The sequence below is a fragment of the Oryctolagus cuniculus genome, chromosome 1 (genome assembly GCF_964237555.1).
Source record: "Oryctolagus cuniculus chromosome 1, mOryCun1.1, whole genome shotgun sequence".
Taxonomy (NCBI): domain Eukaryota; kingdom Metazoa; phylum Chordata; class Mammalia; order Lagomorpha; family Leporidae; genus Oryctolagus; species Oryctolagus cuniculus.
The window spans coordinates 32,296,508-32,318,530 of NC_091432.1; the positions used below are offsets into that span (position 1 = coordinate 32,296,508).

Below are 22,023 nucleotides of genomic sequence, written 5' to 3' on the forward strand. Positions count from 1 at the left end.
CCCACCAGGTTCCCCTATGCTGGGCGGCTGCAGCCACAGAGCCCTCCAATCGCTCGTGGAACCTGCCAAGTCCTTTCCTGACTAGGCCTTGTGCACGTGGTGTTCCTTCTACCCGGGATGCTTCTCTCCCAGTTCTTCCCAGGGCTCCTTCCTTCGCTTTCTCCATCCAGCCCTACACGCTTTGGTCACAGCCATTATTACTCTCCAGCGCTAGACTGTGCTTGCTTATTAACTGCCACCAACCTGACTGCAATTTTGGGCTGGGCGGGATGGGGCTCTGCTGTCAATCACATCCGCATGCCTGGAGCGGTGTCTGGTAGACAACAGGGGGTCGATAAATACTAAGTGAATGAGCGAATGAAGCCGTGGTTGTTTCTGACGCTCTCGCTCGTGGAAGGCTGGTTCCGTGTGGGAAAGCAACGGCTTGGGAGTGAGGAGGTGCATGTGGAAGTTCTGATGCACACACTTTAGGTCCCTGAGCAAGTCAGGCGGCCTCCACGGTCTTCAGTATCTTTTTTTTTTTTTTGACAGGCAGAGTGGACAGTGAGAGAGAGAGACAGAGAGAAAGGTCTTCCTTTGCCGTTGGTTCACCCTCCAGTGGCCTCCGCGGCCGGCACACTGCGCTGATCTGATGGCAGGAGCCAGGTGCTTCTCCTGGTCTCCCATGGGGTGCAGGGCCCGAGCACTTGGGCCATCCTCCACTGCACTCCCTGGCCACAGCAGAGGGCTGGCCTGGAAGAGGGGCAACCGGGACAGAATCCGGCACCCCGACCAGGACTAGAACCTGGTGTGCCGGCGCCGCAAGGCGGAGGATTAGCCTAGTGAGCCGCGGCGCCAGCCTTCAGTATCTTCTGAAATGAGGACAGGGATGCTTTGCCTGGAAGCTGCTGAGATCAGAGGTGGGGCGTGTGTTGGGGGGGTGGGGAACTGCATGTCTAAGTATTTTGCAAACTCTAAAGCACTCTTTTTTTTTTGACAGGCAGAGTTAGACACACAGAGAGAGAGAGAGAGAGAGAGAGAGAGAGAAAGGTCTTCTTCCTTTTTCCATTGGCTCACCCCCCAAATGGCTGCTATGGCCGGCGTGCTGCGCAGATCAGAAGGCAGGAGCCAGGTGCTTCTCCTGGCCTCCCACGCGGGTGCAGGGCCCAAGCACTTGGGCCATCCTCCACTGCACTCCTGGGCCATAGCAGAGAGCTGGCCTGGAAGAGGGGCAACCGGAACAGAATCCGGCGCCCCAACCGGGACTAGAACCCAGGGTGCTGGCGCCGCAGGCAGAGGATTAGCCAAGTGAGCCGCAGCGCCGGCCTCTAAAGCACTCTTTAAAGATAAGGTGTTGGGGCCGGCACTGTGGCATAGCAGGTAAAGCTGCTGCCTGCAGGGCCAGCATCCTCTGTGGGTGCCGGTTTGAATCCCTGCTGCTCCATTTCCAATTCAGCTCCCTGCTATGGGCTGGGAAAGCAGCAGAAAATGGGCCAAGTCCTTGGACCCCTGCACCCACGTGAGAGACCTGGAAGCAGCTCCTGGCTCCTGATCAGTGCAGCTCTGGCCGTTGCAGCCAACTGGGGAGTGAACCAGCGGATGGAAGACCTCTCTCTCTCTCTCTGCCTCTCCTTCTCTCTCTTTCAAATAAATAAATAAATAAATAAATCTTAAAAAAAGAATAAAGATAAGGTGTTGGCTCTGTCACAAAAGTAAAGACTTTTTTTATCAACATGTGAGGGGGTAAAGGAAGAATGGACAGAGATGAACAGGATCAGGAAGAGCCAGGCCACAATCTCCCCTGGGAAAAAAAATCCCAAAATGCTCTCTGGGAAGACAAAGCGTGGCTGGTCTCTCATCCCTGGCTGTCTTGAGGTAGTATGCCTGCCAGATCTCTTAAAGAACATGAGGGCAACACTTGAAGCCTGGAGGCAGCAGGTCAAAAGCAGCAGCACTGGGGACCCTTCAGAAGGTGTCTTTGAACTGAATGAGGTCCCCCTCCAGCATACAGCAGACTACGCTGTAGTAAGGGTCAACCCACTCAGTGGCAGCCAGGCAGGCCCTGGGCACAGCCCACGACTTCATGCCTTGTGAACACTGCAAGGTGTAAGAGAAATCTCTTTGGACCCCTTAGGCTGCCCTCTTCCCCACACCTTGGCCTACTAAAACAAAACCGTGAGCTGAAACCAGAGCTGGAAACAGCGAGAGGCGAGCACACACAGGAACCGGGGGCAGCCTGCAGGACAAACGCCACCCAGGCGGTCCATCACAAGACCAAGGCTTGGAGCGGGAGCACCGAGGCGGCTGAGCCTGAGACATTCACGTCCCACCTGGAAGGCGGCAAGCATTGGTCCCTTCCAGGGAGGGACGTGGGCAATGTTGCGGGGCCCAGTTCGGGCAGCTGTCCCAGCTCCCTGGAGGAGAGTCCCTCCCAGTAGGCTCTCAGGACCAGCACAGTTTGAAATGAAGCAAAGAGGAGCTCATAATCCAAGACCATAAAACACACTAGGAGGGGGAAGTGAAAATCAGCAGGAAAGACAACAGGCAGATTTACAGCTTTAGGGATATAGGAATTTGGAATTTCCAGATACAAACAAACAATAATAGTGTAAGAAATGTTGTTTTTTTAAGAAAATAGTTGGTCAGGGCCAGTGCTGTGGTGCAGTGAGTTAAGCTGCAGTCTGCAGTTCCGGCATCCCATATGGGTGCCGGTTCGGGTCCCAGCTGCTCCCCTTCTGATCCAGCTCTCTGCTATGGCCTGGGAAAGCAGCAGCAGATGGCCCAAGTCCTTGGGCCCCTGCACCAGCGTGGGAGACCTGGAAGAAGCTCCTGGCTTCAGATTGGCCCAGCTCTGGCCATTACAGCCATTTGGAGAGTGAGCCAGCAGATGGAGGATCTCTTCTCTCTCCCTCCCTCTCTCTCTGCCTCTGTTTCTCTGTAAGTCTGCCTTTCAAATAAATAAATAAATCTTTAAAAAAAATTGGTCAAAGAGATATGATCAGAAATGATCTGGCAGATTTGAAAGAGAACAAATAGTTTTAGAAGTGAAACATAATTATTGAAACAAAATGCTCAGTGTAAGAAAATTAAATATTAGCTTAATCACAGATGAAGAGATAGTGAATAAAGCAGAAAGTGGAATTGAAGAAAGAAGAAAGAAACACAAAGAGACAAGGAAGCAGAACCTAAAAAAGAGAAATAAAATACAGATGGGGGAACGAGTAGGTCTAACATGCAGATCATCAAAGTTTCAAAGGAGGAAGTGGAAGGGACAGTATTTAAATATGGAATGCATAAGAATTTTCCAGAATGGATAAAATAAGTAAATTAATAATTTCAGGAAACACAATATATCCCAATCAGGATAAATGAATAAAGCATACATGAGGATATATTGCAGTGAAGTGGTAGAATACCAGCATCGAAGAGAATATTTTAAAAGCAGCCAGACAGAAATGAGCAGGAACGATCTTGCAGATTCGAAGAACAAACACTGGGGCCAATGCTGTGGCACCGTGGGCTCAGCTGGCCAGCATCCAATTTCAGAGCACTCCACTTCTGATCCAGCACCCTGCTAATGCTCCTGGGAAGGCAGCTGAAGATGGGCCCCTGCCACCCACGAGGGAAACCCAGATGGAGTTCCTGGCTCCTGGCTTCAGCCCAGCCTTGGCCGTTACAGCCATCTGGGGAGTGAACTTCAGCAGATGGAAGCTCAATCTCTTGCTCTGTCTCTCCTCTTCCCTCTGTCACTCTGCCTTGATTTCAAACAAATAAATCTTTTTTAAAAACTGAAAAAGAACCAAGATCACCAACCAAGGGACAGCGATTTGACTGACAGGTGATTTCCTAGTGACACACGGAAGGCAGGCAACATAAAGTGCTCGGAGGAGACACAGCTTGGAAGCAGTCAGCAGCACGAAGCTTGCAGAACAAAGCGAGAGGAAGCGGATCGGATGACCTTGCAGAACAAAGTGAGAGGAAGCAGATTGGACGACCCTGCCTGAGAAGTAAGGCGTTGGTCCAGCCCCATGAAGTCACAGCTTCACAGACTCTAACACCGATGAGAGCAGAGCTTCCCTGGCTAATGTTGGGGACGGGTGCCTGGTACCTGGTGCCTGGGCTCGTTGCTTACCTGTACAATACCCAGCCCCCCACACCCCTGGGCAGTGACTTCCCTGAACCCGTGGCTTTGCAGCCACTTTGACAAAATCCTTGTCCTGGTGTCCTTTCAGCACCACCTTCCCTGACAAATCCACAAGTAAGGTGCTGCTTTCCCAAAACAGTGGGAGGGGTCTGCAGCCCGTCTCTCTTCCCGCCGCGTGTGCTGTTCCACAGAAGAGCCAGACTTTCTGTTTTTATCTCTGGTTCTTGGAGGGCTCGTTCTGTAGTCCACACTGCCAGCCAAGGAAAAGCTTTCTCTACCCGTGTCTGTGCTACGGCAGATCTCAAGGAAACAGGTACAAGCTCTGAACTCCTGGCAGGCACCAGGGGCGCACTCTTCTTTGGAAGGTTTCGCTGGGTACAAAGCAAACCTTCACGGGTGGTCACACACCTCCCTTGGGCTGCATCCTCGGGGTCTCAGGGCAGCCCCGGGGTCCACATAATGAAGTGGCAGCCCAGGCCAGGTGTTCAGGGCTGTTGAGTCAGCACAGCACAGAATCCCTTGCCCCCACCAGGCAGGTGCAGAGGAGCATGGCAGGGGGGAAGTCCACTGGGGGCCCCAACAGTATTCCTGGTTGTGGCACCAGAGTGGTGAGGAAGCTGCCAGAGAGGCAGAGGTGTTGGAGGCAGGAAGAGGGAGTAGTTGTTTTGCTTTTTTTTAGGGGGAGAGACGGAAAAAGACTGTAAAATCCCCAGCATCAATGTCCCCCTCATGAGGGTAATGACAGGAAATATGAGGGCATTTAAAAAGTTCATGGAAAGTGACTTCAACAGATGTCTGTTGTGGCACACAAAACTTTTGAAATCCACGTGTGGCTTTGTTTTATTTATTTGAAAGGCAGAGCTACAAAGAGAGAGGGAGAGATAGACAGAGATCTTCCATCTGCTGGTTCACTCCCCATATGGCTGCAATAGCCAGGGCTGGGCCAGGCCAAAGTCAAGAGCCTGGAATTCCACCTGAGTCTCCCACATGGGTGGCAGGGACCCAATTACTTAGGCCATCGCGGCTGCCTCCCAGGATTTGCACTAGCAGGATACTGGAGCAGGGTACCAAACGCAGGTCCTCTCATGTGGAATGCAGTTCATCCTAACTGGCATTTTAACCACTGGGCTAAATACCTACATCATAAGGTTTTTTCACCATATACATTTCCATGAACTTTCCGACGATTCCTAAATATGCACAGACTTTCATTTTTTTTGCACTCAAATAAACGTATCCTTTAATTCCACCTTCCACAAACTTTTCGAAGTACCCTCACACCAAAGTAAAATTGCTTATGAGAAGATTGTACTCCCACGTGTTGGGTATTTGACTTTTCATCAGAGGCTGGAGGGCAACCAGGGAACCCACTTTAGCTGGGAGATGCTAAGAGTGTGGGCTTCAGGGTTAGAGAACTCCAGTTCTGCCAGTAGCTGGACAGTAGCCCTCTGCAGCTACGGGTTTGACATCCATGAGTTCAACCAACCATGAAGAGAAATCTTCAGAAAAATATTGCATCCATACTGAACATATATAGATTTCTCTTCTCTTCATTATTACCTACACAATACAGCGTAACAGCTGTTTACATAGCATTTATTGTTTTAGGTATTATGAATAGTCAGAGATGATTTCAAGGGTACAGGAAGAGGTGTGTAGGTTATATACAAACACTGTACCATTTTAGACAAAGGACTCCAGCATCTTCAGATGTTGGTGTCCACAGGGAGTCCTGGACCCAACCCCAGTGGATACAACTACAATCCCCGAGGATACAACTACATAAACCTGGGCAAATTTCTTTACTTCTCCAAGCTGAGTTTCCTCTTGGAATCCTTGCAGATGACAATACTGGCCTCATCGGGCAGTGGCTGGATCAGAAGAGATTATGTCTGTGTAGCACACTTAGCTTAATGCCTAACAAAGAATGGGAGCTCAGTAGAGGGCAACTGTTGCTGCTGTAGTTGTTATGACCGTGGATTTCATCTGTCAAGAACCCAGTGGGGAGGAAGTTCCAGCCCTTGCTGCCTTTCTCAGCATTCCCTGTTCTGCCCGCCGTCAGGAAGTCTGTAGGATGCTTTTATGCTACTCGGCACAACCCCATTATGGCTGCTAGTGAAAATGGATTGGTCATTAGGTGTTGAGTTCAACTGCTGGGCAGACTGCAGTGTAAGGTATGATCAAGAGTCTACCAAATGGCAGAGCAGAAGGGCCAAACTTCCAGCAGTAACTTTCTCTATGATACAACCGCCATCCGCCTGGCCTTGCACATGTACGCCGCCCACTTCCAATTATCCCCCAGCAGAGCTCGAGCCACTTCCTTTTTGGAAGGGGAAAAGTAATCATAGTTCTCATTTTAAATTGCCACCTTCTCTATTGATTTCCACATTATCATAGCACAAGGGGGCTCTGTAAGAGCGTGGGTTAAGAATCATCATTTCTACTGTGTATTGTTAGCTATTTCCTCTTTCATGACGACTGGGGCCACATGAGTCGTTGGAAAAGGCAAATCTTAACAACAACAGAGCTGCCTTTAATGTTGCTCCAGTTTGATGGCCCATCACTCTGTTGCATTATTTCTCAGTCCTTTACCATTTAGCTCATTTGTAAAATACGTAATGCTGATATTTTGGCCCTTCTTGGCACAACTGCCAACCTGCAATATAACACTGAGTTTTCCCAGTGTCCCACAATGCAAAATGCCGGCATCCCATATGAGCACCAGTTCAAGTCCCACTTCTGATCCAGCTGTCTGCTGCTGGCCTGGGAAAAGCAGTGCAAGATGGCCCAACAACCTGGGCCCCTGCACCCATGTGGGAGACCTGAAAGAAGCTCCTGGCTACTGGCTTTAGATTGGCTGAGCTCCAGCCCTTGTGGCCATTTGGGGAGTAAACCAGTGGATGGAAGATCTCTGTCTCTGTCTCTCTCTCTCTGTGTCTCTCCCTTTCCCTCTCTAACTCTGTCTTTCAAATAAATAAAAAAAATCTAATAAAAAATCAGCTAATGACTGTCGGGTGCTTACGTGGTGCCAGGACTGTGCTAAGCATTTCATGTGAATTATCATCTCATCTTCACTCCAGCCTTCTTCTGACCACCACCTCATGGCCCAGGGGCCTGGGGCTAAGAGCTGCAGCCCCTTGCTTAAGGTTGCCCAGCTGGTAGATGCCGTCCTACCTGTGCTGGGGCAAAGATTAAATGCAGGGATCTGCTGAACACACAGAGACCAGGAAGGATGAGCCAGTGGCAAACACCAGAGTCTGGGCCCATATCATTGTGGTGAGATTAGGGTGCTTCCTATGTGTCAGTGAGAAAATTCCCCATCTTCAAAAAAAGGCAGGGACCAATCTAGTGTGTGATTAGTAGAACACTGTAATCTTGGAAACTATAATATAACTGTCATGGGAAACTATGCTATGATGATAGAAATCGAAGGCCAAGTGAGACTTTTCTCTTTCTGGAAAAAAAAAGAAAAGCTGCTTGGACTCCAGACTGATGGGAAGGTGGCAGGTGGTAGCCTTTGGGTGACGGCTACTTCTCTGCAATGCACCCAGCCACTTCCCTCGTGGTGGAGACAAATCCTTGTTCCTGTTTACCCAAAAGTCTGTTTAACCCTAGAAATCCTGTTAAGAAATAAAGACCAAAAAGCATGTAGACAAATGCTCAACATCACCAATCACTAGGGAAGTGCAAATCTACACTATAATGGGCTAACATCTCCCACCCTAAGGATGACTACTAGCCAAAGAACAGAAAATACGTGTTGTCAAGGATGTGGAGAAACTGGAACTCTGCCGCACTGCTGGTGGGAATGCAAAGTGGTGCAAAACTATATGACAGTTCCTAAAAAATTAAAAACAGAATTCCAGGGACCGGCATTTGGCCTGGCAGCTAAGACACCAGTTAGCACGCCTGGACCTGCCTCTGGCTTCTGACTCCAGTTCTGTGCTAATGCCCGGGGAAGGCAGTGGTGGTGGCTCAGGTAATTGTGTTCCTGCTGCCCAGGTGAAAGACCTACATCGAGTTCCTGGCTCCCAGCTTCAGCACAGCTCAGCCTTGGCCATTGCAGGTATTTGAGGGGTGAACTCTCTCTTTCTCGACCTCTCAGATGAATAAATAAACAAATAGAATCCCATCTGACCCGACAATTCCACTCCTGGTTATACACTCAAAAGAACAGACAGCAAGGACCTGAAGAGAGATGTGTACGCCCTTGTTCACAGCAGCGCGATTCACAGCTGCCAACAGGTGGAAGGGCCCACTCATGGACACGTGGCTCTAGAAAATGTAGTCTATCAATACAATGAGACTGTATCCAGCCTTAGAGAGGAAGGACATTCTGATGCATGTTACAACACAGCGGATGTCATGCTAAGTGACATACACCAGCCATAAAAACCCAAATATTGTAGGAGGGTACTCAAAGAGTTTGTGGGGAGCAACTGGGAGCAACTCAGACTAGACTAAGTTACTGGAATTAAGACTTATTCTATGCATCTGCTCTCCCACAATATGGCGCTGGGAGAGGAGGAAACAGCTTCTACACAGCTGCCTCCAGTTCAACCAATAAACTGTAGGACCTGCTCCTGATTGGAGGAGAGCAGCGTACTCGGTGTGTGGGTAGCAGAGTTGGGATTGGTGGAAGAGGACTATAAAGGAGGAGAGAGACAACATGCACCAGGAACATCTAAGAGGAACATCTATCTGAAGGGACACCTGTGCAGCCCCCGAGAGAGCCGGCCGGCGGTGTGCTGCTCCCCCGCGGAAGTGGGGAAAGTGGCCAGGGGGAACTGCCCTTCCACGGAGGTGGAAGGGACGGTAGCCAACCCGGGAAGAACCAGCAGTAAACCCGGGGAAGGCCGAGCAGACGAAAGAACAGCGCAGGGTCCTGTGTCGTTCCTCCGCGAAGACGGGGAGCGACATAATGGTGCCGTGACTCGGATATGAAGCCTAGGCAGGGTTCAGTGTCGCTCCTCCACGAAGACGGGGAGCGACATAATGGTGCCGTGACTCGGATATGAAGCCTAGGCAGGGTTCAGTGTCACTCCTCCATGAAGAGGGGGAGCGACAGAGTTCATGGCAAAATGGAATTAAAAGATAAGTTTATTGTGGTGCAAGAGAAACATTGACATCCATGCATGGTTATTTTCATAATATGCATCTCCCATGAACACCCTCAGTGTGAGTGCATTTCTTTGAGGTACTCAGAGTAGCCCAACTCACAGAACAGAAAGTAGAATGCTGGATGCCAGGGCTGTGGGCTGGAGAAAGGGGAGTTGCTTTTTAACAGGTAGAGTTTCTGTTATATAAGATGAAGAGTTCTGGAGGTTGGTTGGGTGGCAATGTGAATGTATGTGACACTATTGTCCTGTATACTTCAAAATGACAAATTTTATATTATATGCACATCACAACACTACAAATAGAAATATCATATTAACAATTTGTATTTTACCTGTATTTTATAAAATGGGATGTTAAAAAGATGTCCCTTGTGACACAGTAGTTGAACCGCCTCTTGGGATGCCTGGCTGCCCGGCTTCTGATCCAGCCTCCTGCTAATGTGCACCCTGGGAGGCAGTAGTGAGGTGAGGGCTCAGGCATTGTCCCTGCCACCCATCTGAGGGACTGGGATGGAGTTCCTGGCTCCTGATTTCAGCCTGGCCCAGTCCCTGGGAGTTGCAGGCATTTGATGACTGAACTAGCAAACAAAAGATTTCTCTCTCTCTCCCCCGTCATTCTGCTTTTCAAGTAAATAAAAATAAATTAATAGTACTACAAACAATGTCCTTTATTTATCCCATTTCCTTTATTGTTTGAACTGTGGATCTGCATTCAACAGAGGTGATTTTAGGGACAACTGGTTCTCCTTCTGATGATGGCTTCTTTTCCCTGGATTGGCTTCCTCCTGGAAGGCCAGGAAGATCAGGGAACATAAGTATTCTGGCCCCCGGTCACCCAGGTTGGTAAGTTATTATCCATAAGCATAAGGCAGTTGTGAGCTTAATCACCAAGAGTCAGATTCCTGGGATCTGATCACTGTGCAGTGAAGAGACAAGACACCTGCCATTCTATGGATAAGACCTTGCGTTGACCATGACCCTGAGCACAGCCACCTCCCTGAGAGGTTCAACTGGAAACAAACTTCAGTCTCTCCTGCCAATGCTTAATAAGCCAAGGAGGGAGCTAGAGGGTGCAGAGAGGAAGGCTGGGCCAGGAGCCAGGCAGAAGCATGACTCAAACACTGGGGTGGGCACAGAGATGGAGGGATTAGGAATACTTCCAAGGGAGACATCTCAGAGGCCTGCAGGGAGAATCTGGAGCCAAGGGGGGAAACAAAGAGCCTCACTCCAGTGTGTAGAGTACATGAAGACGGAGTATCTCAGCAGTTTACCAAGTGCTAGGGTAGAGAGGACTTTAGGGGTGGGGGCCCAAGCCCAGGGGTGCCCCAGATAGTCTACTGCAAATGAAAGAAAAAACATGGATGGAGAGGCAGGGTAATGCAGCACAGGGCAATAGAGCCTGCTGGTTAAGAACATGGGCTCTGGGGCCAGAACACCCAACCCTGGGTCCCAGCTCTGCCTCTTGAACGAGTCGTGCAGCCTCAGCTCCTCACCTGTAAATCAGGGATACCACTAGTACCTGGCTCAGAGGCTTGTTGTGAAGACTAAACAAATGAATCTATAAGAAAATCTTGGGTCAGTATCCACTACCAGCAAAACACGCAACAACTGTTGGCTTTTATTAGGGACCTACATATCCCAGGAACAATTTACAAAGCTTTGTTAAGGAGTAAGCCCTGGGGATAGGACATGGGACATTATGGAGGAGAAATCATAGATGCCCATAGCATTGTTACAGTCTGCAACTTATGAAACTAAGTCTGAAGCCGGCACTGTGGCTCACTAGGCTAATCCTCCACCTTGCGGCTCCGGCACACCAGGTCCTAGTCCTGGTCGGGGCGCCGGATTCTGTCCCAGTTGCCCCTCTTCCAGGCCAGCTCTCTGCTGTGGCCAGGGAGTGCAGTGGAGGATGGCCCAAGTGCTTGGGCCCTGCACCCCATGGGAGACCAGGAAAAGTACCTGGCTCCTGCCATCAGATCAGCGCAGTGCACCGGCCGCAGCGTGCTGGCTGTGGCGGCCATTGGAGGGTGAACCAACGGCAAAGGAAGACCTTTCTCTCTGTCTCTCTCTCTCACTGTCCACTCTGCCTGTCAAAAAAAAAAAAAAAAAAAAAAGAAACTAAGTCTGTCTATGATGAGTGAATGCAAACTAATTAAAACTGTGTGTAAATCATGGAAGCTTCTAGACATTGGGTGCTGTCTCAAATACAGAGGTGCACTTGCTTCTAAATGAAATAATCATGACCCACACTTCTGTAGCATTTACTATGGATCCGACATTCTTCCAGTGCCTTACATAAATCAACTCCTTTAACCTTTAGGGCAACCCTAAGAAGTAGGTTATTTTTCTTTACTTTCATCTGGAGAGGATTTAAGTAACTTTTCCACGTTGCACAGCCAGGGTGTAGTAGAGCTGAGATTCAGTTAAGGCAGCTTATGTTCCTAACCACCAGGCTACAGAGCCCTTTAGCACGATGTGGCCCTGTGGTGCTCTCTGACATTTAAAATAAAAGTGTAGGAAACCACCCATGCATGAAGGATGGGCCCGCCCCTTACAAGCAGGACTGGTAGAAAAGGAAATTCATCTACAATACACTGTCGCTGGATGTCAGGGCTTCTGTGTGCCTTGCCCACAGGAATGGAAGTCTTGGCTTTGGGTCACAGATGGAGCATGAGAGAGCTCAGCAAAATTCATCCCCAAACGCCATGGTGGCTCATCACTAGAGTCCCTGCTTTGGGGCCCCCACTGGCCTACACGCAAAGGGCTGGATGTGTGACTTACCGGCCTGGGCAGGCTGTACTGGTACATTTCTGGGCGGTAGGTCGGCACCCACTGCACCCCAGCTCTGGGCCGCGTCATGGTCCCTGGCGCGCTGGTCACCACCTCGGAGTAGGGCAGGTGTTGGGCCGAGCCATAGGCATCCTGGTGCCGGCTCTGGCTGGCGTGGCCTGCGGACGCCAGGCTGAAGGCCTCCTCCAACAGCATGTGCATTTGCTGCCTGACCTCGTCGATGGACGGCTGTGAGCTCAGTGTGGAAGTCTCCGAATGGCCTTTCACCTGCCGGGACCTGGCATAGCCCCGGGGCTCGTGAACTCGGTCAACATTGGTCTCCTCTATGATTTCAGGCTCAGTCTGTGGGATCAAACAAAGCCATTGATTCGTTAATGAACTTTCCTGCCCAATAAGGTGGTCTGCCATTTACTCCAAGACATTCCGGGGATGATATGTCATGAGTCTAATTTAAATTCGACCGTAGGCATCCTAGCTAGGATTCGCAGCACAGGGGAAGTCACCTGCATCAGTCAGCCAACCCCCAGCTGCCATTGTGCCCCTTGGGTATCCACAGCTCAATCAATGTTGCAGGCTTTGCCAATGAGCACACTAATAAAAAAGAGCGTTCAATGGCGAAATGAGTGGTATTGTCTACATCTTTGAGATATCTTCCACCCTTGTGGCTTTGGGTATGAGAATCTAGAGCATTCCATAGTCATATCCCCAGGGAGAGCATTCAGATGATCCTATGTCCAGCCATGGGTTAGAAAATCACTGGATGCTCAAAATCAGTTATTAAAAAGAATCAACCTCCTGCCTCTAGGTTTCTGATCTCAAAGTGTGCTGCAGGGTGGATCAGAGGCCCTGGGGTGGCGCCCAGCAGTCTGTTTCTTTAATGAGTTGTCCAGGAGCTTCTGGTGCCTGCTCAAATTTGAGAACCACTGCTCTGGAATGCTCTCCTGCCTGCACTGTACCTTTGATCCTGGGAGCAGCCCACGGGGCCTAGGTGGACAAGGGGCTGGGATTTCCTCAGTGCCCAGAGCAGGCTGCAGGGACTGTCTGACGCTTGCCTGCCAAGGACGCCTTCTTTAGTGCCTGCTCTTTGTTCTGAGGCTGCTCTCCACTGTCCTGTGGGATGCCGGCAGGAGCTCAGGCCACAAGTCTGGCACAAGCACAATCTCAGAGGGCAAGGACACAAACAGCAAGAGAGAAGGGACTGCCGAGGGGACAGAGTGCTGCCCTGGAGCAGGTGCCGCAGCAAGAACCAGATCCGAAAGGTGTGCCAAGAGGCTAGGGCAGAGCGCTCAACATACTGCAGCCAGGTCAGTTACCGTAACTTCCTGGTGTTTTTTTTGTAAGGATTAAATGAGCACATGTGTAAAGAACTTAGATCGACAGCACATGGTAAAAATGCAATGATACAGTAGCTGCCGCCATTGTCATAACCGCCAGGATTTCATTTTTTTGACTGCACGGATTTCTTACGTAATGACGAGGTATGGAGCACTGGGATGGATAAAGTGAGCAGAGCAACAAAGTGTCATTGGAGAACTAATGCATAAAGGCAACTGCTTCCCCCTCAGATACGGTGATATCTGTGAATTGTGACATACTTCATTTTTAGAATGTGTGTCTACTTTTCTTCAGTATTAAATTAAGGATGCTCATGAGAGAAGAAAGAGACAATACAGGAAGCACATACAAGAAATCAGACATTTCCTGTAATCTTATCACCCAGAGTTGGGACTTGGCTGAAGTTCAAGATGAAAAGTGAGGTTCTCTGTCAACCTTCAAGTCTAGACTCATCTACAGGAAGTAACTTAACATACTATTTTTATATTAACACAGGCAGAGACAGACTATAGAATCAACTATGCAATGACCTTTGGCATGATAAACGAGAACTCAAGGACATCTCACGCTTGGGTGCGGGTCCCCAGGCCCCGGGCTGGGGACCTCTCTGGGGCTCTCCTCTTGGAGGGGCTTTGGGGAAAGGCTTGCGAGCTCTGCCAGCAAATCGCCTGTTTAGATTTCACCTCACTATCCCTTCTGGGATACTGAATGCAACTTCGGAAAGAAATTTTCTTTACATGCATGGAAAATTCTGGAGCCTGAAGGGACTTAAGGAGATTGTTTAATTCTGGTCCCATTTTACAGGTGAAGTTGAGGCCAAAGCAGTTAATGGTCTTGCCCACCGTGACCAGGGGTGGGCAGTGATAACCTCTGTGCTCCTGCTCCTGACCTGTGTGTATCTGGCTGCTCTGCACTGCCTCTTAGGTTTCTCATCCATGCTGGCTTCTTCCTCCCAGGTCTCCCGGATATAAAAAGATGCTCAATGTTAAGTTGCCCCCATTGGGAGATTAGGGGCACTGGGGTGAGCTGAGCTGCGATTTTCCCACCCCGAGCCGTGCAGTGCATTTCCATTGATGTTGGTGGTGTGAATTCATATTAGGGCACTTCTCAACTCCCTACTCTCCCCCTCTCCCAGTGGCCCTGGGGGGTGGGGGCTGTGCTGGTGGGGCTGGGGTTTCTCTGAATAAGGGTGCTGGGGAGAGGGGCTACCCACTGCCATCTGCCCTATGACTCCCATCCCACAGAAATTAACATCTGCTTCCCCCTACAGGGTTTCCACTCTGCACAGCGCTGTGTGTGTGTGTGTGTGTGTGTGTGTGTGTGTGTGTGAGGGGGAGGGATTCTTTTACTGGAGGGTCCAGCATCACACTTCAAGTATGACCTCAACAGTCTTGTTCAACAACCTTCTAGAGAAATCCTGTTTTTTTCACAATTCTCACTTGGCGTTTCCGTCCCTCAACACCTACAGATGGAAACCAGGCCCACGCTCATTGTATCCTGGGCTTCCTCTCATCACATTTGGGTTTACTAATTTAATGTCTGTCTTGCCCAAGATTAGACAATGCTTGAGTCCATGCTACCCATTTCTCAAAAGCCTAGCATAAGGCACTTGGCATCCAATAAAGCTTTGTGAACTTGAACAGAAATGTAAACATTCTATGCAATTCCCCATGGGATAGAATTTGAGGTTAAGATACAAGATAGAAGGCTCAAGCTCCCTAACCCATTTGTTCCAATACTAATGAGCTGCATGATCACAAGCAAGTCACACGAACTCCCTAACCCTCAGGCTTCTCATCTGTAAAATGGGAGAGTTGAACTGTGGTCTCATATTTCCTGTTCCTTGGACTCTCCCTGCTATGGGAGGTTCACCTTGCCATTATCATCATCCCTAGGAGAATCTATCTATTAATGAAGGGAAACATGCCTCCCCCACCCCACAACATATGAGTAATGATGCTTGTTCTATTACTTACTGGGCAACTCTTGGTTTCCACCCTGTACTAAGCCCTACGTTAGGGGCTGTAGATACAACAACTGATAAGATGGTGACCCAACTGTGAAGGAGCTCTCAGTCCATAGGAGGAGACAAAGAACAACACCAACAATAATAGTAGCTAGCACACTGTTCCAAGGGTACTACACACACTGACTCTTTTCATCCCTACGATAACTTAGGAGGTAACTATGATCATTACCATTTTTTTTTTTTTGACAGGCAGAGTGGACAGTGAGAGAGAGAGACAGAGAGAAAGGTCTTCCTTTGCCGTTGGTTCACCCTCCAGTGGCCGCTGCTGCGGCCGGCGCACCGCGCTGATCCGGTGGCAGGAGCCAGGAGCCAGGTGCTTTTCCTGGTCTCCCATGGGGTGCAGGGCCCAAGCACCTGGGCCATCCTCCACTGCACTCCCTGGCCACAGCAGAGAGCTGGCCTGGAAGAGGGGCAACCGGGACAGAATCTGGCGCCCCAACCGGGACTAGAACCCGGTGTGCCAGCGCCGCTAGGCGGAGGATTAGCCTAGTGAGCCGCGGCGCCGGCCGATCACTACCATTTTAAAGATGGGAAAATTGAGGCATAGAAAGGCCAAATATTGGCAGAGCTGTGATTTGAATCCAGAAAAGTTGATTCCAGCACCCAAGCACTGACCCACTATACATACACAAGAGCACTTCAAAAAGTTAGTCGAAGATGTGCATTGTCTTTCCATTTTATGTTCCGTGACCTTTTTGAAGTACGCTTATATAAACAGATCCAATACCACACCACAGGTGCAGCCTTTGACAGAGGGACAAACAGGCTCCTGCGACCCAGAGGACAGAATATAAAACAATTATAGAGATAATCTGCCTCTTAGCTTCCTGTAAGAATGAAAAGCCCCGATACACAAATATGAAGCACTTCTCAGAGTATCTGGCGTGTAAGCATTTAGTAGACGTTAGCTGTAATTACTATTGTTATTTGCTCCTTTGGGGCTGGGTCAGTGTCTTACTAATTCACCACTCCCACTCCAGGGCCTAACCCAGAGTGGAAGCCGGTTATTGTCTGTTATGCAAAAGCACTTAACATAGCAGGGGCTCATATCTACCTGGGGACCTGGATGTGTGAGCCCTCTGTGAGGTTTCCTGTGTGTCATCTTGCTCAGTCTCTCAGGCCATGTCTGTTGGCCCTCCTCCCTCCCTTGCACAGTTCTAGAAATGTCTTTTGCTAGGGGAGACCAGAGCAACTGAAAGTTGGCTCAGTTACAATGTCTGGGCCCACATCTGGGACAGAGAATGTATCTTTAAACCTCTTTAACTTGGCTTCTCCAACCTCATACTCTTGGAAGACCATTGGGGAACTTTTCTTTAAAAAGAAGCTATTTTATAAATTAATCAAAATATACTTCAATCACAATTCTAAAATATTAATCAACCAGTGTCTGTTCATGGTAGGAAATTAGAAAACAGCTAAGCAAGAGGAACAAAATGAAAATCCACTTTAATCCGACCACCAGAAATAACCGCTGTTACCATTCTGACTTCCTGCCCATCCTTGCAGATGCTTTTGATGTGAATGAAATGGGATGAAGATTATGGCTGGAGCATTGCATCACCCTCCCCCTGTTTAAGCACCGACCCCTGGACCCCACCCTGGCTCCAAACTGGAAACGACCCAATGTCAAATAGGATGGCGAATAAACAGAGTCATAATTGTACAATGAGACAGTATTCAGTAACAAAAAAGAATAAACTGATAATATAGACAGCAACACAGACGAAGCTTGAGTGAAAAAAGCCAGTAACACAAGAGTACATACAAATAACGCCATTTATAGGAGGTTGGAATACATGCGTAACCACGATGGCAGAGAGCAAAAAGTGGTTGCCTATCAGGAAGGAAGTGAAGATCCACTGATTGGAGGGGTCAGGGAATTTTCTGGAAGTGGCAGACATGTTGGATTTTTTTTTTTTTTTTTTTTTTTTTTTTACAGGCAGAGTGGACAGTGAGAGAGAGAGACAGAGAGAAAGGTCTTCCTTTTGCCATTGGTTCACCCTCCAATGGCCGCCGCGGCCGGCGCGCTGCGGCCGGCGCACCACGCTGATCCGATGGCAGGAGCCAGGAGCCAGGAGCCAGGTGCTTTTCCTGGTCTCCCATGGGGTGCAGGGCCCAAGCACTTGGGCCATCCTCCACTGCACTCCCTGGCCACAGCAGAGAGCTAGCCTGGAAGAGGGGCAACCGGGACAGAATCCGGTGCCCCGACCGGGACTAGAACCCGGTGTGCCGGCGCCGCTAGGCGGAGGATTAGCCTAGTGAGCCGCGGCACCGGCTTCAGCTGCTCTATTTCCAATCCAGCTCTCTGCTATGGCCTGGGAAAGTAGTAGAAGATGGCCCGAGTCCTTGGGCCCCTGCACCCATGTGGGAGACCAGGAAGAAGCACCCGCCTCCTGGCTTCAGATCAGTGCAGCTCCGGCTGTTACAGCCATCTGGGGGAGTGAACCAGCAGAAGGAAGACCTTTCTCTCTGTCTCTCCCTCTCACCGCACCGTCTGTAACTCTACTTCTCAAATAAATAAATAAAATCTTAAACAAAAAAAGAAAGCTTATGAAGAAGCCCTGCAACAGACCTATAACAGGATGGATTGTGCCCTCACTTTTTTTTTTTTTTAAAGAGAGGTTTCTTTTTGACATTAAAGTCTTTTTTTTAAAAAAATATTTTATTGGCCGGCGCTGCGGCTCACTAGGCTAATCCTCCGCCTTGCGGCACTGGCACACCGGGTTCTAGTCCTGGTCGGGGCGCCGGATTCTGTCCTGGTTGCCTCTCTTCCAGGCCAGCTCTCTGCTGTGGCCAGGGAGTGCAGTAGAGGATGGCCCAAGTGCTTGGGCCCTGCACCCCATGGGAGACCAGGAGAAGTACCTGGCTCCTGCCATCAGATCAGCGTGGTGCGCCGGCTGCAGCGCGCCGGCCGCGGCGGCCATTGGAGGGTGAACCAATGGCAAAAGAAGACCTTTCTCTCTGTCTCTCTCTCTCACTGTCCACTCTGCCTGTCAAAAAAAAAAAAAAAAAGATTTTATTTATTTCTTTGATAGGTAGAGTGACAGTGAGAGGGTGAAACAGAAAAGGTAGAGTGACAGTGAGAGGGAGAGACAGAGAGAAAGGTCTTCCTTCCATTGGTTCACTCCCCAAATGGCTGAAATGGCCAGAGCTGCACCGATCTGAAGCCAGATTCCAGGTGCTTCTTCCTGGTCTCCCATGCAGGTGCAGGGCCCAAGCACTTGTGCCATCCTCTGCTGCTTTCCCAGGCCGTAGCAGAGAGCTAGATTGGAAGAGGAGCAGCCGGGACTAGAACCAGAACCCATATGGGATGCCAGTCCCACAGGCGAAGGATTAACCTGTGCCACGGCACCAGCCCCTATGCCCCCACTTTGTCCCCCAAGTTCAGACATTGAAGCCCTGTTCCCTAGTATCTTAGAATGTGATGGTATATGGAGACAGCTTTTATAGAGATCATTAAATTGACATGAGGTTATTAGAGTGGGTCAATATTACCATGTCCTTTAAGAGGAGGAAATGTGGACACACTAACGCACAAAGGAGACTATGGGAAGACTCAGGAAGAAGCCGCTCTTGACAGAGAGGCCGTGGAAGGAGCCATCCTCCAACCAATGCCTTGAACTAGGATGCCTGGCCTCGGGGCGGGGGGGCGGGCAGGGAGACATGAATTTATGTGGTTTAAGCCGCCACTGTGAAACTGATCTGCTTATCAATATTTCCTATATCAATAAGGGTGTGAGCTCTTGCCACAAATTCAGAGAAGAATTCTGAATACTGGCTCAAATAGACTAGGCAGCATGGTGAGTTTTATTTTAAGCTTTTTATTTAGTGAGGAAAATGCATAGGCGAGCAAGGGCTTAGTCTAATGGAGAAAGAAAAGTCTAGAAACTAAGTTGGGGTCTATACTGAGTAGAGAGCAGGCCAGGAGCCACGTGCAGCGAGCATTTGGTTATAGCAGCCACAAGGAGCTTAGCACGAGCAGTGAAGTGAAGGCGGAGAGAGCGTGTAGCTGGAAGGCCACGGCCCCTCAAGGCACTGGGGCAGGGGGCACAAGGGAAGGGCCCATCGTGTTCCAGGCTTCTATCCACTTCCAAAGTGGTGTGGTTACATAGCCTGATTGGCAGGTGGGCATGCAGGTGGGATCAGGTAGGGGCATGAGATCACACAGCGGGTGTGGTGAAGGTGTGGTCTTCCAGCTCACAAACCTAACTGAATTTATCCTATCTGCCTGCCCACATCAATTGTGCAAATCAGTACATGGGCCTTGTGGCTGGAGTTCTAATTGTCAGGAGACAGGATGGGAGAGACAGTCGAGGGCTACATCACACAGGAACTTGAAGGCCACAGGTTGGGCTGTTTTCAAAGGTCGTTGGGGAACATCTGAAGAATTGTAAGCTCAGGAGAAATGGGATTGGAATTCATGGGAGGTCACTTAGGAAGGAGGCTCTTGCAGTAATCCAGGCAGGAAGAGAAGGCAGCGGCAGTGGCAGGATTAGGTGGTCTTGGACGGAGATATGGCTGAGTTCAGACAGGCCAGAGAACTTGCTGACAAGTTATACATGGGGGTGAAGGGGAAGAAGGAATCAAAGCTGGGATCCTTAACCAGGAAGGAGAATCATGCTCCATGGGTCTCCTCAATGCCCTCTGAGCTCCCGGAGCACGTAGCTTCCCATGGGCCCTTTCCCATGGCCCCTGGAATAGCCTTGCCCTGGGGCCGGCATGCCTGGCCCCCTCATTCTAGGTCCCCGCTAGAAAGTCAACTTCCTAGAAAGCCCTACCATGGCCAAGGTCTGAGAGCAGCCCCTGTCACTCTGTGACCACCTTAGCACTTCTGACACTGTGTGCTGCGTATCTGTGTGCTTGGACATCTACTCTCTATTCCCTGTGCTGGAATGTAAGCTCCATGAGGGCAGGAACTTCGTTCTGTTTCCTGTTGTATCCCGCAACAGCACACAGCAGGACATTAATAAACACTCATTGACTGAAGGAGTGGAAGTTAGCATGAAGTTTGAAACATTTCTGCTTAGAAGTCATCAACAGCTGAAGTCATCAAAAGTCATTTCATGAATGAGGCAGTCTTAAATAGAGTTGAAGAGGAGAGGTGAATGGCTCCTGAGGCTGGTCATTCTGGAACTTCTTGAGTTAGGAGCCCCAGAGCAGACAGATCCTTTACAAGTCCACACTTCTCAGGACACACAACATCAGTACATCACCCTGGCATGGCATTTCTGGAGCACAAGAATTTCAAGGCCCTCGCCCAAATGGGCCCCTAGGCCCTGATTTTTAGCTCTGTGCCAATCACAGCTCCATCCTGCAAAGGAGAAGTCATTCTGAACAAATTCTGCCACTTCCTGGCAAGAGCCCAAAGACCAGGCGGGAGCTTCCGCAGGAGGAATCTCCGGGCCATCTGGCCATGATGAAACAGATATGGCTCCATGTCCATTTTTCTTTCCAACTATCAGGGTCTTTTGAGCCACGTAAAGCAGCACTGCTTCTCTCCGGTTCGTTAATGCCTGCCCTGGCTACAGCAGCCCCCTTGCAAGTGCTGCCTGTCTCGGAGGGAGCAGAGGCATGTCTAGAAACTTGCTTCTGGAAATCCAACTTCAGGAAGCACTCCCTTGGCTCTGTGGGGAGGAGACTATCCTAGTCAAGGAGCAGAGAGACCTCTGCAACAGCTTCCTACTGATTCTGCATCTCTAAAGCTTCTCCAGTGATAAAGTGGGAGTGGAATCCCCCAGAACAGGCAGTGGGCTCGAAATAATGGCTTCATGATTTCTGCAAATGGGATTTCTACAAATCTCAGCAAAATTTCAGGTTTCACTGTGATTGCCTTCCAATGGGTGACCTGCAATCACCCCAGGGCACTGAGACAGGAGGACGCAGCACGCGGCTGGTGTTTCAGGTGGGTGGAAAAGACATGACTGGGTCTCTCGAAGACAGCTAGGCAAAGAGGGACATGCACTTTTGGTTTTGTAGTCTTCCCAGAACGACCTGTGGTTACTACAGACCACGGAGATGGGGCAGCGAAGGATAAAAGATAGTGCTTCCACGCTGTCAGCATCAATCACTGTTCCGGAAGCCAAACATCTTCGGCCTGCAGCAGGAGTCTCCATCCTCCTGTCTTTCTCCCCCATAACTGGCTGCCCTTCCTTCACAGAGCAGTGGAAGTTCAGTACTGAGCAGGTCACAGGTCCCACTTGCCTTGAGTTACAACCACTGGTCTACCTTTGTGTTTGGGGAAGTGTGACCTCAGAGGTCAGCGTTGGGGGTACGTTCTTGTGTGGGGGCCATAGGAGAAAGGTCTTGGGCATCCTTCACAAAGCCACTCTCTATTCCTATCGTGCCGGAGACAAGGTGGTACCCTTTGAGAGGTATCCTCTATAGAGGATATACTATATACATACTCTATAGGTATCCTCTATAGAGGTCAGAGCAGCTCACAGACATCTGAAGTGCTGCAATGGAAAAGACGTAGAAAGAGCACTGCTCTCTCCCTCGTGGAAGGTGTCAGCCAGAGTTATATAATGGCTAAGATCACTGCCTGCTTTATGTGCCTTTCCTGCATTAACTCATTTAATTCTTACATCAACCCTATAAGGTAGGTACCATTTGTATTCTCACTTTAA

The 22,023-nt window shown here is 49.7% G+C and overlaps 2 protein-coding genes across 5 annotated transcripts in view; one reads left to right on the plus strand and one right to left on the minus strand.

Moving 5' to 3' along the window:
• Positions 1 to 22,023, plus strand: part of CD59 (CD59 molecule (CD59 blood group)) — a 684,742-nt gene that overhangs the window by 66,090 nt on the left and 596,629 nt on the right. The window lies entirely within an intron of this gene.
• KIAA1549L (KIAA1549 like) overlaps positions 1 to 22,023 on the minus strand; it is a 319,252-nt gene that overhangs the window by 15,347 nt on the left and 281,882 nt on the right. For all 4 annotated transcript variants that reach the window (XM_008269586.4, XM_002709213.5, XM_017345847.3 and 1 more), the window contains one exon: positions 12,025 to 12,375. In XM_008269586.4, coding sequence (XP_008267808.2) covers positions 12,025 to 12,375 — 351 coding nt within the window. The remainder of the gene's footprint in view (positions 1 to 12,024; positions 12,376 to 22,023) is intronic.